Below are 15,823 nucleotides of genomic sequence, written 5' to 3'. Positions count from 1 at the left end.
CTTAATTCTTTCAGTTCTTTCATTTTTAAAGGACAAAGTGCTTCTGTATGTGTATACATGAATGTACATGTTTGGAGTGTGTGTGCATAGGCCTAAAGTTGGCATCAGTGTGTCTCGATGGTTCCATTCTATTTATTAAGGCAGGGTCTCTCACTGACACCAAAGCTTGCCAATTTTAGACTAGACAACTTGTACTGTGGAGTCCTCTGCCTTCCAAGGTTTGGGATTCCAGATAGCTACCATGCTTGCTTGGCTTTTATATGTTGTATTCTGAGATCCAAACCCAGGTCCTCATATTCACATGACAAATGCTTTATCCACTAAGCCATCTCCCCAATCTAGACAGAGCTTCTTAATTTAGCTATCTTTTATTTTACTTATTTATTTTTGAGACAGGAAAACTAACTTCAAACTCATAATTCTCCTGCCTATGCAACCAGAATATTAGGCTTAAAGGCATGTGCCACCACACCTGGCTTTTTGTGCCTTTAACTGTTATGATTTCCTTATGAACTAGGTCATTGAACTTGCCTTTAATCCCAGCATTCAGGAGGCAGAGGCAGGTGGAACTCTGTGAGTTCAAGCCTAGCTTGCTCTATATAGTGAGTTCCCAGACAGTTAGGGCTACACAGGGTTACTCTGTCTCAAAACAAAACAAACAAAAAATAAACAACAGATACATCTGTTTTACTCTCATAATTTCCTTATGAAAGTGAATTTGGGTTTCTGCTAAACCCACAATTCTAAGAATATGATAGTCTGATGACTCTTCTGTTCCTGTTCTATGACTTCATGAGCTGCCTATGACAACACATCTGTTTGTTCCAAGTTACCAGATGTCTGAAGCTCTTTCTGCCTTGTTGAATGCAGGAGCATGCTCAGAGGGACTTAGGTCTCCCACCCATTTGTTCTGAGTTTGATTTGCTTGGGTGACCCTGGACCTTTTGTCACAGGAACGAGCTGGAAGAGGAGTGTGACAAGGACCAGCAGACATCAAGAAAAGGCGAGATCTCCCACAGAGCCCAGACTGAGCAACAGCAATGTTATGTGGAGGATCTGAGGCAACAGGCTGTAGAAGGGCAGACTAGCATTCAGAAGGACCCAGAATTGGACCAGACACATAACAGTCAGCAGATAAAAGACAGTAGGTGCCTTTGTCTAAGGTGTCTGCTTCGCCTGCCTCTTCAGTTCCATGCTGCCAAACTTCTGTATTCTGGCTTTTGTTGTCTTTGTGATAAAATGGAATCTTTTGTACTAGGTGTTCTCTCCCTTCTTTTAGAGACAAGAAGCTCACACAAGGGGGTTGGAAATAAGCAAATGGACTGCTCTATGGCCCCTCAGAATGATGCACCTTCTGCTGAGTCCCTCCAGTGGCACGCTTGTCTCTGCATTTCCACCCACCCCACTTGTCCACTGTTACATTGAGGCCTGCACATCTTCCTTTCCTTCCCCTTCAGTAGGGAGGCCCTGTAGCTCTCACTTGCCACACCAGTCTATCAAATCCATCCCACTCCTCACAGCTCCTGCCATGGCTGGAGATGTCTGAGTCTAGGCAGCCATAGGCAGAAAGCGCTGACCTTCTCTCTGGGTGTTTTTGGTTCCCAGACCAGCAGTGGCTACTCAGAGAAGAGACTTGGCTAGCCAGCTTACAGGAGGCACAGCAAGAAGACAACAGTGGAGAAGAGAAAGAACTTGAGGCCTTTGTGGCACCTGATGCTTGGCTTCCAACAGTTCCTCAGACTCTACCATCCCCATTGGTTCAAAGCCAGAAGAGGGTGCTGCAGTTGCAGCGCTTGCGGACACGCACTTCTCGGGCTGCAGTGTGGAACATCAGGCAGAAAAAGGTCTCATTCCAGCTGGAGAGAATTATTAAGAAGCGGAGGCTGCTAGAGACCCGGAGAAGACTGGAGCAGCTCAGGGCACTCTTTTGGCTCCCAGATGATGGTGCCTCCAAGGCCCCAAGTTGGGTCTCCAGCTCTAACACCTCACGCTCAGGTTCTCAGCGTAGAAGCAGATGGACAGCTTGCAGCTCTCTAAGCCGCCGAAGGCTCTGCAGCCAACGCCTGTCCCGCCTACACAGGTACCAGTGATGTGCACCAGGAGCTGGAGTTAACCCAGCTGTCCAGGCAGTGTTCTTTACTCCCCAGGGCTTCTTCATGTGTGAGGTGGAGAGGTGTTTACTCCTCTGGTCCTTCAGGCTTCTCCCTCTGTCTGCATCTTTTCACTGTCAGGCTGTTTCTTGTCCTTGCAGAGCCACTCTTGCTCCCAGCTCATTTCTTCTTTGAAAGGAGCGTGCCTCATTTTCATGTATGTTTTAGACCTAGACTGTCCAGATGCAGTTTCCTCTGTGTCCTACCTCCACAGGTCTCCTTGATCTCACAGGCTGCCTCCTCCCTGAACTGACACCTGCCTCCCAGACTCCTGTCTGGATCTGCCTCCTCTGCTCCTCACTCCCTGTCTGCTGTCACAGGGTGGGAAGCATATTATCTCCCAGATTTCTTGGAGTAGAGGCCCATGTCCTGCTCTGTGTATCCTTGGCCTTGCTCAGAAGATCACACAATGTCTGTTGCTGTTATGCTTGCTCACCTCTTTGTTCTTTAAATAACTGGGCAGAAAAACCAATTTTTTTATTATGGGAAAACTTTAAACATGGACAAAGTTGAGAGACTTATGCAGCACCTATTTCCAGCAATTATAAAGATGTACTACATTCATTCCTAGTCCTACCATCCTATCTTCCAAAGTATCTAAAGCAACATCATGTAATTTTAACACCATTTCTTTAAGATTGTACCTCTAAAAAATATTCTGTCATACCTACCAAATCATATCTACCAAGATCAAGGTTGATAGCTTGATAGAATCTAAACTTGAGTCACACTCCATTTTCTCAAGATGCTTCAAGTGTGAATTGGATTTTCAAATCAAGCTCTAATTGGATTTATATACTGCCACCTACTGTTAAGTTTTTGAAGTTCCTATAGCCATTCTTTCCTGTTTCTTATTAGTGTGCAGAGTGGGTGAGTTCTGTAGATGGTACCACCTCTTAGATCCATCCGCTTGAGTCTTTATAGGATTACAATTGTTCCTGCTTTTCTCACATTGACAACTGCTTGAAATAGAATTCATTTAAACTTTTTCCTAAGATAAAGCAGTTGAGGGCGGGGGTTGAGTGACAGTATGCATCTGAGAATTCTGAATGCCAGGGTTCTGTTGTCAACAGTCTGCTTTTGTATGTATTGAGCAGAGGACTGTAGGACACAGTGAGTGACATTGGCCTGCTTTCCATCCTCTTTCAGAGCCAACGAAGTGGAATGCCATTTTCCTTCTGTTGATAGTACGTAGGGGACATTACTTTTCTGAGATGGCTTTCCTTATTTCCACAGTGCTTTCATGAACTGGGATCCTTCCACCATGTCACCACCTGTTCCTGACCCAATTCACCAAATACCAGAAAAAACCCTATCAGCAGATTGCATTCCTCAGGCTACTGCTTACCCTCCAAGAACAGGTTGCCTGGGCAGGAACAGCCTCCATCCACCAGGCTGGAGGCGCCATCCTGCCAGGGGAGCCTCAACCAGGAAGGGAGTCTCTGCCCAAGGCACCTGTCTCACTGTGAGCCATGAGTCTGTCAGCCAGGAAATTGAGTCATTGAGTAAGCAGTCCTGTCAGATGTCTTCCCAGGGCCTAGCAACTAAGAAGCTGAAGTCAAGAGATGGTTCAAGGACCCACACCCCTGCTGCACAGACCAGAAGGGCTAAGGGACCAGAAGCCGCCGGCAACACACAAACTGGATGGCAAAAAGAGGGGAGCTGTGGAACCTACAAGGCTCCCAAGGAAACCACTGCCCACTCTACTTATCCCAGTGGATCCGAGCAAGCAGCTGGGCATGGGAAAGTAATCACGACTTTTCAGACAGAATCCAAACCAACACCTCCAAGCAGGGCATCAAAAAAACATCAGAGGGTGCTGGCAGCTAGGGCCAGAGATATTGCCAAAAAGTTCTCTCGTTCGCCTCATGGCAGCTCTTTAAAAAGACAACCTAACACAGGGGATCCAGACACGCTGGCCTTCTGCACAGATTCCAGACCTATAAGGGATTGTGTAAGAGAGAAGGACAACAATTTATCTGACACTGATAGCAGTTACTCAGTGGATTCTCTCTCTTATGTCTATGCCAAAGTCCCAAAGGAGCGGCTGAAGCCAGAGGACCTTCAGGGAACATGGCCTCATCCAGCTCAAGAGAACTCTGAAAGTGACAATAGTCAAATATCTGAGGATTCACTTGTTGAGAAAGGGTACCACAGCCCCCCAGAAGACTCAGGGGATGAATATTCCACCATGAACCATGGGCATTCAAGGGCCAGAATTTCAGTCTCTGTGAGACACCTCCTGAAGCCCTCAGACAATACCTTATGTGGTCAAGCACAAAGGAGCTTTTCCCTGGACAGCTTGACTGATGCTGAACTGGGAGAAGACAGGCAAGAGGAACCTTTCCATGGTTCTGCTGATGAGATGCCTACAGAGACTTTTTGGCGCCCGCACAAGGCAGCCCTACCTGCAGTAGACCAGGAGGCAACATGCACGCCTAGCCCTATCAACCACAGAACAGGCGTCAGGCCTGATGCCTTCCTGACAAAGAACAATTCATTTTACCTTGATCCTGACTTCCAGCCCCACTGTGAGCAGCCTGAGTCAGAAATGGAGGCAAGCTATTCTGAACAAGCCAACTCTCTCCAAGGCATGCAGCTTACAAGAGAGAGCCCCCTGGTATCTGTGGATTCATGGTTTTCTTGTGACTCTAAGGTCAATCCCAGCAGCCCCTCAGCGACTGTACATTCTTTATGTCCAAGTCCTGATGTACATGAAATTCAGCCCTATGATGAGATGCCTAGACACAGGCTAAATATTGAAGAAGTAAAGCCACCAGGTACAGTCCTGTCACCTAGCTACAAACTGCCCCAAGGCAGTACTAAGCCACCCTGTAGTTCAGGTTTGTACATAACCTCTGCTTCTGATATATCCAAGCCCTCAGTTTGTGGAAGTCAAAGGTTCCTTCAGCCAGGAGCTGATGGTGTCGTCCAGGACAAAGAAATTCCTGACATGACCTACCATGGCATCTCTGAAGAGTCGCACAGTTCTAACACGTCAAGTGTGCTGGATCCCTCTGCCACCTCACTGGCTCATGAAGGTAGTATTCATGAGAAGGACTGGGCTGCCCTTCAGCAGAAGTATCTCCTTGAACTCTCTAATTCTGTTTTGGAAGCTGTGGGAGAGCCCAGGCCAGCTTTCTCCTACCTGGAGGAAGAGTATAGCTCCCTAGCAGAAGCTTCTGATAAAGTAGATACTCAGTTGCCAGTTGACCCTGAGGTATCTAAAAATTTAGATTTCAGCTACTTTCCAGTCCACATATCAAAAATCAGGCACTTAAGAGCAGAGAAAGAGCATGACAGTTTGAGTGGCAACTTAGAAAGTGCTTCTGATCTCTTCAGTACCATCGAGAAAGGGAGTTATAATGGGGTATACTCGGCAGACCTAGAATCATTGACTTCTGGGTCTATAAATGCACAGACCTGTACAGCAGGAAATAAGATACCAAATTATATGACAGAAGCATGGGAAGTCAAACAGACCAGCTTGGAAGGGTGCCTTCAGGGTAGCAGGAACCCTGGGCTCTTAACTTCCTCTGGGCAGTATTTCTTCCAGAAGAAGGCTTATCACAATCATGATATCTTACCTACCAAAGCAGACCATTGGCCCCAAGATGGGACTCTTCTCGAGAAAAGCACTGTTGTTCAGCCAAGACAAAGTCACAACAGCTGTCAGCAGCCATTGCTGGAGGAGAAGGCAGATTCTCAGCAGCATGCCAAGGAAGCAGAAGGAACACATACAGATGCTTCTTATACTTTCCCATCAGGTCCAGAGCTCTTCCTGCACTCTGATCCCTGGAGTCCTTTCCCATCTTCTCTGCAGCCACCTTCCTTGGAAACATTTTATGTAACCAAAAGCAGGGATGCCCTGACAGAAACTGCCTTAGAGATTCCAGCCTGCAGGGAAGCCTGGGTGCCATCCCCACCCCCCAGGGAAGCCTGGGGCTTTGGTCATAGCTATCAGGTCCTCCAGAAAGCTAACTGGGGGAATAATTTACCCAAGATGTCACAAGGCCAGAATTCTAAGATTGACGCGTCTCAGCAGGTGACAACAAGGAGGCCAACTCATCTGAACACAGAAGTTACTGAAGAAATGGAGCAATGCTCTAGAAATACGAGAAAGGAAGGGAACCACGATTCTGCTTACTGTTTTTTTGCTCAGAACAGACATCATCTCCCTTCTACCAGCCTCAAAGTTTGTGAATGTGGAAATCAACTTGGAATTTTAAATAAAAAGTACAGCCTCTCAGTCCACGAGGAAGGAGGAGGGTCCTCTGCTTGGCATCACTGCAGTGTTGCCTTTGACAGCTCTGAGTCAAAGACTTTGCTCTTCATCTGTGATTCCAAGGCAAGTGGGGAAGAACAGAGCCCACTCCCACCACAGATCCAGACCTGCGCTGTTCATAGCCAGTCTTCATCTGGAGCCAGGTCTGACTTCATTGGTCAGATCACCAATTTAGACCTGGAGAAGGTCATACCTGAGGAAACCGCACTTCCTTTGAAGTCCAGATCACTGCATAGTCGAGTAAGCAGCCCTGTGATCATGACAGGAGATGGGAGTCCACCTCACAGGAGGGAAGGGAGGAGTGAAACAGTGCTGCTCAGAGAGGTGACGTCCAAAGACATCCAAGAAGGGTTCAGTCTTCCAGGAGCCCAGCACACCTGTGAAAGGTGCCAGCTAGCCGTGTGCTCTCAGAAAAGAAAACCTAGAGAATGCAAGGCTCATGGGCAATCACAAGAAATAAAGTCTAAAGAAGAACCTTTGGGAGAGAGACAGAATAAGAGAGTTAACAGTGCTGAAGAAATGGCTAGGCTGATCAGGAGTGTAATGCAGCTGGAAACTGACATCTCAGAAATTGAATCCAAGCAGAAGCAGCAGCTTCATGCTTCTCAAATGCCAAGTACTGAGTTTATGCTCCAGGACCTCCAGGACCTCCAGGACCAGGAGAGGGTTGACCATGGCCTGATGCCAGGAAGTTGTGGAAAGCATTCATTCTTTGAGAATCAGCCATCTTTTCCAATACAGATTGAGGATGGTATCTTTGGAGACAGTGAAGCTAGGGAAATGGAGGGAAACAATGCTATTAGTAATAATGCCCAGGTCCAGAAAAGCATAGGAAGCCCCTTTAGATCAAGGGAACATGCACAAAAGGGGAAGTCTGAGAGTGAACACTCACACCCACCACCTGGAGTAGATGGGCATGCAAGGGACATGAGTGATTCTTTGGAGAAGGACATAGCTCTCAGAGAGCCTAGCAACATTTCCCTTCACTCAGAGAGAATGAATGTGTTAGCTAGAGCTCTGCCATTGCAGCCCAGTATAGAGAACTCTCCTGAGAAGGATGATGAGCTGCTAAAAGCATCATCAGACTTCCAAGACCGGGCTTGGACCTTGGAAAGTTTCAAGGAACCAGAGACTATGGGAAGTGTTCAGGAAAGCCAAACTGTTGAACTCCCAAGTGATTCAGAGTTGGAGGATGCAAAAGCTCACAGGAGAGTTGAAGAACTGGCCATGGAAAAGGGAGGGAACCTGCAAGAGACTTTGGTCTCACTGACCCAAAAACTTCCAACTCCAAACCAGGATTGTAAGGGTACATTTTTCAGCCAGGAAACTATCTCCCCATTCCATAATCAGACAGGCTTCTCTTCAACTCTTCCTGATAGAGAACTGAGTAGTACCCAACCCTTGGATTTTCCAAGCTTACCAAGAAGCTGTTTGCATGCCTCTGATACCAAAGGCATCTCTTCATTTGAGTACATGTTAGAGCCTACAATGTTGAAAATTAATAGAAGTTCCTTGGCAACTGGAGTAGGGCATCAGGATTACAGTGGAGGAGCCAGAAGCAGTAGCCCACAGGGAAGTGGTATAGGGGATGCTTCAGATGCACACACTGCCTGGTGTGAATCTGTGATGCCCACAGTAATGAGAGCTAATGATCAGTCAGTTATACCAGAGAGCATTCTACTAGAGACAGAGGACTGGATAACAGAAAGCACTAGCCCCCAAGAAGACCAGAGAGGGGACTTCAGAGTCACTTCAACAGGCTTGACTATCCAGGAAGGTTTGGGTTCTGAATCTGAGGCAACTGTACAAAAAGAAATAAAATACAGTTCCTTGGATGGGGTGTCAAGGCAGGCTGAAAAGAGGGTCAGTTTCCTCCTACAGGAAGATAGTGACCAGGGTGAGGAGGAAAGGCAGAAGGAAGAGAAGTCCGAAGATCAGCAGCCTGCTAGCTCAACATCTTCGTCTCTACCGAGGGCACCTGATCCAGAGCCTCTGCTGCTACCTGACTCCTCTATACATGCATCCATATGCCTGGCTATCTTGGCAGAGATCAGACAGGCAAAAGCACAGAGGAAGAAGCTTAATGACTTCGTGACTGAGGAGACAGTCCTTCCTTATGAGACTTCACAAGAAGGGTGTTTTTCAGAGGCTGCTGGTAGGCCTCATGAGCAAATGGTTAAGTTAGGGTGGGGAAGCACCAGGAATGAAAATGAAGCCCGAGGACTGCGTATGGCATCTCCAGCTGCTGTGTCTGCAGACCTCTTGGATGCTGAGAAGGAAGTGCAAGCCATGCTTCCCAGTGCAGGGAACTTTCAGCATCTGCCCAGCCCTGAAACTGACAGAGGACCAGGGCATCATTTGCTGGCTTCCTCTCACATAATCCCAGGTCCAGTCTTTACTAGAGAGTCAAGACAGTTTTGTGGAGCAAGTGGATGGTCTGAGTCTTCTGAAGTCACAGAGACAAAGAAAGAAACATCCAGAACACTGTCCTTTGTTGATCCTTTGGCCTCAGACAGGCTTCTTTCTATACCAGCTGTGGAGCAGGATGGGAGGGTGGGATCAGAGAAAGTGTCTGTCTTACCTTATCAAACTTCTTGTGGTGATCCTGGCAGGATTCTGCATGGGCAAAGTCGGTTAGCTGCATGGAAAACTGCAGAGGGCATATCCTTTGGTAGTCAGGACAGCATCCCAGAGTATCAGGAACCTAGATGCCTAGATTGTACATGTGGAGGAGGCTCAGTTAAAATCTTAGTGACCACACAGGAAGGAAAAGCAGTCCATTATGAATGTCAGTCTGTGATCTGTCATATTGATAATTCTGCAGGCCTTTCAGGGCCCAAGAAAGACCATGTCCAGTGCTCAGATGCTTCTACTGGCTTAGAAGAAATTAAGGCAAGTCCAACGCCATGTGCTGTTCAACCAGGGGCTCCTAAAAAGGCTAAAGCAGAAGCTCATATGTATCATCCTGTCCAGTGGGAAAATGTTGACTCTGACCTGGCAGAAGCCCAGGGGGCTGACAACAAGAATCCAAGGTCAACTCCACTTCTAGATCAGATCCCTAGCCTGCATCTTAGTGGAGCTAGAAAAGAGGCACCATGTTTGTGCCCAAAAGAGTGCCTTGTCTCAGAGGGAAGAACTAGAGGCAGCCGGTCACTTGACTCATCTCACGAGGAGGAAGAGAACAGAAAGATTCCTCAACTAAGTGGTCCTCAACCTACTGCTGTTCATGCCTGCTGCTCCCATGCCTCCACTCTGCCGTGTTATAGAGATGGTGTCCTTAGGAAAGGAACTCCTCAGGCTGCTCCACATCCTGTCCACTCACCTTCCATAGTTCCATATAGGGACTGTGAAGTGGACAGAACAGTAGAGAGCTTTCCCAAGCATAAGCATGTTCATGTAGAACCTGGGTCTGTAGACAACAGCGTCCCCAACCCATCCACTGCAGCTGCTGTCTCCTCTCCAGCTCAACGCCGCTATTCCCTAGCCACCTCAGAAGTGAAGGCAAATGGCCTCACCCATGGAGCTGCTGGTGGAAGGTCAGTTGAAGTTTCTGAGGAAAACATTTCAGGCAAGACCAGCATTGCCCCTAAGGATGTTTATACAACCAATCCTGCAGGAACACACTCTGAGCCACTGAGGACTTTGAAGGATAACGCTGTAGGGGAGAATGCACAGGCCTCTCAAACCAAGCCAGAACCTCCTGTAGTTACTCAGGGACCACATACCCTAAATTTAAATGAAGGATCTGTTGATGGTACACTGGTAGTAGCAGCTCAGTATGGACACTTAGAAAATACTACCAGACACTGCTCAGGAAAGACACAACCTTCCACTGAGGTCAGGAGTTACAGCTGCTTGGGTCCTCAAGCCAATATTATAGACAGGTTAAAACACACCTGCCTTCCTCAGATTGAGACTTCATGGGAGGAAGAAGAGCAACAAAGAGAGCAAGCTTCGGGAGGTGGCAAAGCCCATGTCCAGGTCAGAAATTTAACATCTTCAAATGAAGGTGGCTTTGATGGCTCTCATTCTAGAGACAGTGAGAGAGAGGAGATGGTTGTAGCCAAGTCTCCTGTGTCCCAGACTCTGTTTTTAAACCTTGCGGGCGCAGCTTCTCCGCCCCTGGGGCAGACTGAAATATCGCAGCCTGCTGCCCCCACTGGTCAGCTCGACTCTGGAAGGGAGCAGCCGGCTCTCTGCCCCAGGCGCGCACTCCCTGTGATTGCAGTCTTCTCTGGCACTCAGCATTCCAAGTACTCCCCTAGACCTCAGTTCTCTGTGATCAGCTCATCTCGATCTCTTCAAGAATTAAATTTGAGTGTGGCGTCTCCTTCCTTGAGAGATGAAGTTGCACAGGGGCCAAAGAGATTGCGGAGCCCCCTTCTCAGGGGCCATTCCTTAGAAAAGCCATTGCCAACATCTCCAAAGACTCGGGATTGCAATCAGAAAGCTTCATGTAACTTGAACAACAGCCCCACTGAACACGAGCCCCTGAAACCTGTCATTCCTCCTTATCCATCATCACCTACTGTGTCATGTATGCCAACCCCTGATTTCATGACTAACTGGATGCCTGGTACTTTGGAACAGGCCCATCAAGGAAAGACAGATAAACTGAGTGTTCAGGGTATGCCAAAGAACTGGCACTCTCAGGTGGACAAAGAAGTATTGCACTTTGGTTCTAGTGATATAAATTCCTATGTCCTGCCCTTGTGTCCACAGGGACCTGTGCATATTGGCTGGAAGCAGTATGTGTTTGGAAGTGCAGCTGATGACTTTTGTAGCCAGAAACTCCAATGCCTAATACCATCAAATATGGCTCAGTGTTCCAGCATGGATAGTGCCCTGGACGACAAGAGATCCCCATTTCATTCCCATATAAGGACTGACGCCAAAACTGGGGATCAGTCAAACATGCACAACAATATTGAGAATGACCAAAGTTCAAAGGAAGGCTGGGAAATAGGGAGTCCCTCACATGCCATGGAGAAGCCCCATATCTTGACTAGATCTGAAGGAGTTGCCTCAGCTTGGGATCCTGACATGAGACTTCCATTCGAGGGCTCTTCTGAGAGGAGAGGCTGTCTGGGGAGTGAGCAGCCTCTGGCTGAAGGGAGTGCCACAGCTGCAGTAGATAAGATCATACTGCTCTGCCCACCTGAGACAGGCTGTGCTGTAGGGCAGGCCAGGTTGAATACCTTCGAGCAGGGAACACAGACCCTGTGCAGCGGGCTCCACTGGAGTTGCAGCGATATCTCTGCTCAGTCTGATGCCAGGACAATGTCGGACTCTGAACTGGCCTCCTGGAGCAGCATGCACAGCCTTTCTCTTCACCTCTCACAGCTTCTGCACAGCACTTCTGAGCTGCTTGGGAGTCTCTCACAGCCAAATGCAGTCCCAAAGGAGCAGAACATCAAGAGTGACTCCCCAGATGAGGCCCCACAGGCCCTCATGATGGACGGTTCTACTCAGACCACTGTTGATGAGGGTATCCAGACGGACCTGGCCTTATCTCCTCTGCCCTTCCAGGCCCGAGATGTCAAGCCTCAGGAAGTCAGTGTGATCCTTGAAGTGATGGACTCAGGTATCACCACCATGGTTCAGGAAAAGGGAGATGTCCCAGAAGTGTTTCAGAAGAAAGGGGCAGAGGAAACAGAATCCCCAGATCCCCATGAAGGAAGTACCCACTATAAGCCACAGAGCCCTCCTGTGCCCTTGTCACACTTGACGTTTCAAAAAGCTCATCTTGGGCAGAACCTTCCTTTTGTGAGCCCCCCCGCCTCTACTGATGTTTCCTCGCCTCCCAGCCTGCAGCCAGACGAATCTTCCATGGTGGTCAACAGTTCCAGCATCTCCCATCACTCAGGGCTCTTAGTTGGTACTTCAGAGTTCACCCAGGAGCCTAGTACCCAGAAGAACCTGGGCCCCTCAAGTGCCGTGCTGGTGGACAGGGCCTCCTCTCCAATCCTTACATTTAGTGCCAGCACCCAGGAGTTGAGCAACCCCTTAGCCTGCGTGACTCTATCAGCTCCCTCAGCTCATCCTCTTGAAGATTTCCAGGAGATTAACATCAGCCCTGACCTTGCTGTTGGTAACCCAAGACCTCCAATGGATAATTCTCAAGCCACTGAGTCTGGTGTCTCTCAGAGAGTTAGGTCTCTGGATGGAGAAGGCAAGAGCCCCTTAGAAAAGTGTTCTGAGAAATTAGTTCTTGATTCTAGCCCCCCATGCAGCCCACAGCAGAACTCTAGTCTCCAAGTTAGTTTCTTAGGGCAGGCCCTTCAGCAGCTTCAGCCCACGAACAGCACTGGAGACCAAAGCAGACTGCCATCTCCTCCTCCAAGACACAGGAGCCTGAAATTAGATGACAGCTTTGTGCCTGAGAAGGTGGCTTCCATGGAGCATGGTCCATGGGACAGCAGGAGGCCAAGTCAGTGGCAGAGCAGGACAGCAAATAGGGATGAGAGCTCAGTGTCTATAGTGGAGCCACAGCCCAGCCTGGATCTATCTTCTTCATGGAGAAGTCTTCAGCCCCTGAGCCCTTGTCCTGTCTCTGATGCTACAGGGCTTCAAAGGCCTACTGTAGAGTCACTTCAGGCCTGCCAACCTGTGGGGCTGCTCTGCCCTGGTTCACATGTGTGTGTGGCCCCTGATCTCCAGCATCACAGCCTGAGGGACCTCCCAGTTCATAACAAGTTTGATAACTGGTATAGAGTTCAGGATAAATCTTGTGGAGGGCTGCATGTCAGTGAGAATCTAGGGGTCAGGTGTGATTCCAGTTCTACAGACCAAACACAAAGGCCCCTGCAACCTCCTGATGACTACAACCAGGATCCTGAGTGGCTCCGATTGGAGCGCATCCCTTTGCAAGTTGGGGTCCAGAAACCCTCACTCAGTGTGGAACTCAGAGAAGCAAAGCTGCACCGTGGCTTTGGGGAGACAGATGCCCTGCTGAAGGTGCTGCAGAGTGGGACAGGGGAGGGGCTTGCTCCTCAAGAACCTGCTATGTCCTCTTGGGAGAAGCCCTACACCAGGTAAGGGTCCTGGACCTGGAGGGTGAGGGTGGGCAAGGTGAAGCAAGGCCTTAGGAAACTTAACAGTAAGATGTTAGCTCTGCCCTTGCTCCCCTCAGGGATCTTCAGGGTGAAGGCCATGTAGGACTAGCTTCAGTGAATCAATCACATTTTGTCTCAGGCAGAAAAAGACCATAGAGACCCTCAGGAGAGAGAGGGCTGAGCGACTTCATAACTTTCGTCGAACACGAAGCCTCAGTCCCCAGAAACAACTCAGCTTCCTGCCCAACAAGGATCTCCCCACCTGGGAATTTGACTTGCCCAGCAGACGCCGAGAATACCTGCAGCAGCTGAGGAAGGATGTTGTGGAGACCACTAGGTAAGGATGAATCTAGAGCCTGCTTCCTGCAGGCTCTGTGGGAACAGGGACTAGAATTTGAACATCTCAGAGGCTTTTCCAGGTTTCTGGATAAACTGGGGTAGATGTGGAAGTCTAGAGCAAATGGAAATAGGATGTATAAAAGGGAATGGGGTATAGCTGTGCAGAAGATGGACAGAGAGAACTCATGAGAAAGCATTAGACAAAAGGGACTCATATGTTATGCAAGTCTGTGTGCCTGGGTCTTAGAATGGCTCGTTCCTCTCTTTCTAGAAACCTCCTTGAGAATGTAAAACGACTTTGTAGATAGCAGGTTTGCTGATCCTGCTATCGTGGGCAGGACCATACTTTATGCAGTCATCATGTTAGAAGATGACTTTCCCCCCTCGCCCCATATACTTCCCTAGGATCCCAGAACCAGTGTCAAGATCAGCCAACCTACCCTCTGACATTGAGCTGATGCTTCGAGACTATCATCAAGCACGTGAGGAGGCCAAGGTGGAGATTGCCCAGGCTCGAGATCGGCTCAGGGAGCGGACTGAACAAGAAAAGCAGAGAATCCGCCAGCAGATCATCTCCCAGCTGTTGAAGGTGAGGAATGAGGTGATCTTCTGCCTTAAGAGAGGCCTGAAACCTGGGCCAGATCTTAGACTCTGGCAGCTGTGATGGAGACCCACTTGGAGGGTGGGCTTCCAGCCCAAAGCTGGGCTCATATTCCCTTTACACGCTCATCAGACCACATTTGTCACAGGCCAGAATGTGGGAGGAAGAGGCTTCCGTGTGGAGTCAGGGATGTGGGGAAGCAGGAGAGTGGTGGCTTCTGGGAAGTAGGCAGGAGGTTCTGGGAAGAGTGGTGGTTAGCTGTGGAAGTGAGAGGGAAGGTCAGAGGAGAGAGTATGGTAGCAAGGGTGTATTATCAGAAGCTAATTTTATCTGTCTTCTTCCCAGGAAGAGGAAAAACTACAAACTCTAGCCAACTCTAGCTCCCTGTGCACCAGCTCCAGTGGAAGCCTGTCTTCTGGCATCACATCTGGTTACAACAGCAGCCCAGCCTTCTCAGGCCACCCCCAATCCCTAGAGGTCAAGGTGAGTGAACAGACATCAGGAAGTTTCTGAGATGGAAGTATGTGTAGGACCTGTGTCTTCTCCAGGTCTCCACTGAGCCCTTCCCATATGCCTTCCTCTCCTTTAACCTTGCATTTCTGTGTGTGTTTGCTTTATTTATAGTTATGTGTATGTATTTGTTTCTGTGTGTATGCATGTGAGTACTGGTGCTCACAGCAACCAAAGGCATCAGATCCCCCTGGAGCTGTAATGTGGGTGCCGGAAATGGAACCTGGGTAGTATACAGCTAGGCATGGTGGTGCAGGCTTTTAATCTTAGCACTCAGGGGGTAGAGGCAGGTGGATCTCTGCAAATTTAAGGCCAAATGGATCTACATTGTAAGATCCAGGACAGACAGAACTACATACTGAGACCCTGTCTCAAAACAAAAACAAAAAAGTCAGCAAACAAACAAAACAGTACATGTTCAGTTTTATTTACTTTTGTTGTTGTTCTTTCCTTTTAAAAAGATTTTTATTATTGGGATGGAGAAATGGCTCAGTGGTTAAGAGCTCTGGCTGCTCTTCCAGAAGTCCTGAGTTCAATTCCCAGCAACCACATGGTGGCTTACAACCATCTGTAAAGAGATCTGGTGCCCTCTTCTGACATGTAGGCAGAACACTGTATACATAATAAATAAATAGGGGCTGGAGAGATGGCTCAGAGGTTAAGAGCATTGTCTGCTCTTCCAAAGGTCCTGAGTTCAATTCCCAGCAACCACATGGTGGCTCACAACCATCTGTAATGAGGTCTGGTGCCCTCTTCTGGCCTGCAAACATACACACAGACAGAATATTGTATACATAATAAATAAATAAATATTTAAAAATAAATAAATCTTTAAAAATTTATTTATTTTGAGACAGGGGCTCACTATGAAGCACTAGCTGGC

At 48.3% G+C, this 15,823-nt stretch overlaps 1 protein-coding gene across 4 annotated transcripts in view; it reads left to right on the top strand.

Annotated features, from left to right (window-relative positions):
* Stard9 (StAR related lipid transfer domain containing 9) overlaps positions 1 to 15,823 on the top strand; it is an 88,019-nt gene that overhangs the window by 60,585 nt on the left and 11,611 nt on the right. For all 4 annotated transcript variants that reach the window (XM_038331874.1, XM_038331873.1, XM_038331871.1 and 1 more), the window contains exons 21-26: positions 954 to 1,144; positions 1,606 to 2,080; positions 3,387 to 13,469; positions 13,630 to 13,827; positions 14,235 to 14,418; positions 14,776 to 14,913. In XM_038331874.1, the coding sequence (XP_038187802.1) occupies positions 954 to 1,144; positions 1,606 to 2,080; positions 3,387 to 13,469; positions 13,630 to 13,827; positions 14,235 to 14,418; positions 14,776 to 14,913 (11,269 nt within the window). The remainder of the gene's footprint in view (positions 1 to 953; positions 1,145 to 1,605; positions 2,081 to 3,386; positions 13,470 to 13,629; positions 13,828 to 14,234; positions 14,419 to 14,775; positions 14,914 to 15,823) is intronic.

This window comes from Arvicola amphibius, chromosome 5 (genome assembly GCF_903992535.2).
Source record: "Arvicola amphibius chromosome 5, mArvAmp1.2, whole genome shotgun sequence".
Lineage (NCBI taxonomy): Eukaryota > Metazoa > Chordata > Mammalia > Rodentia > Cricetidae > Arvicola > Arvicola amphibius.
This window is presented reverse-complemented; position numbering and strand designations above follow the sequence as displayed.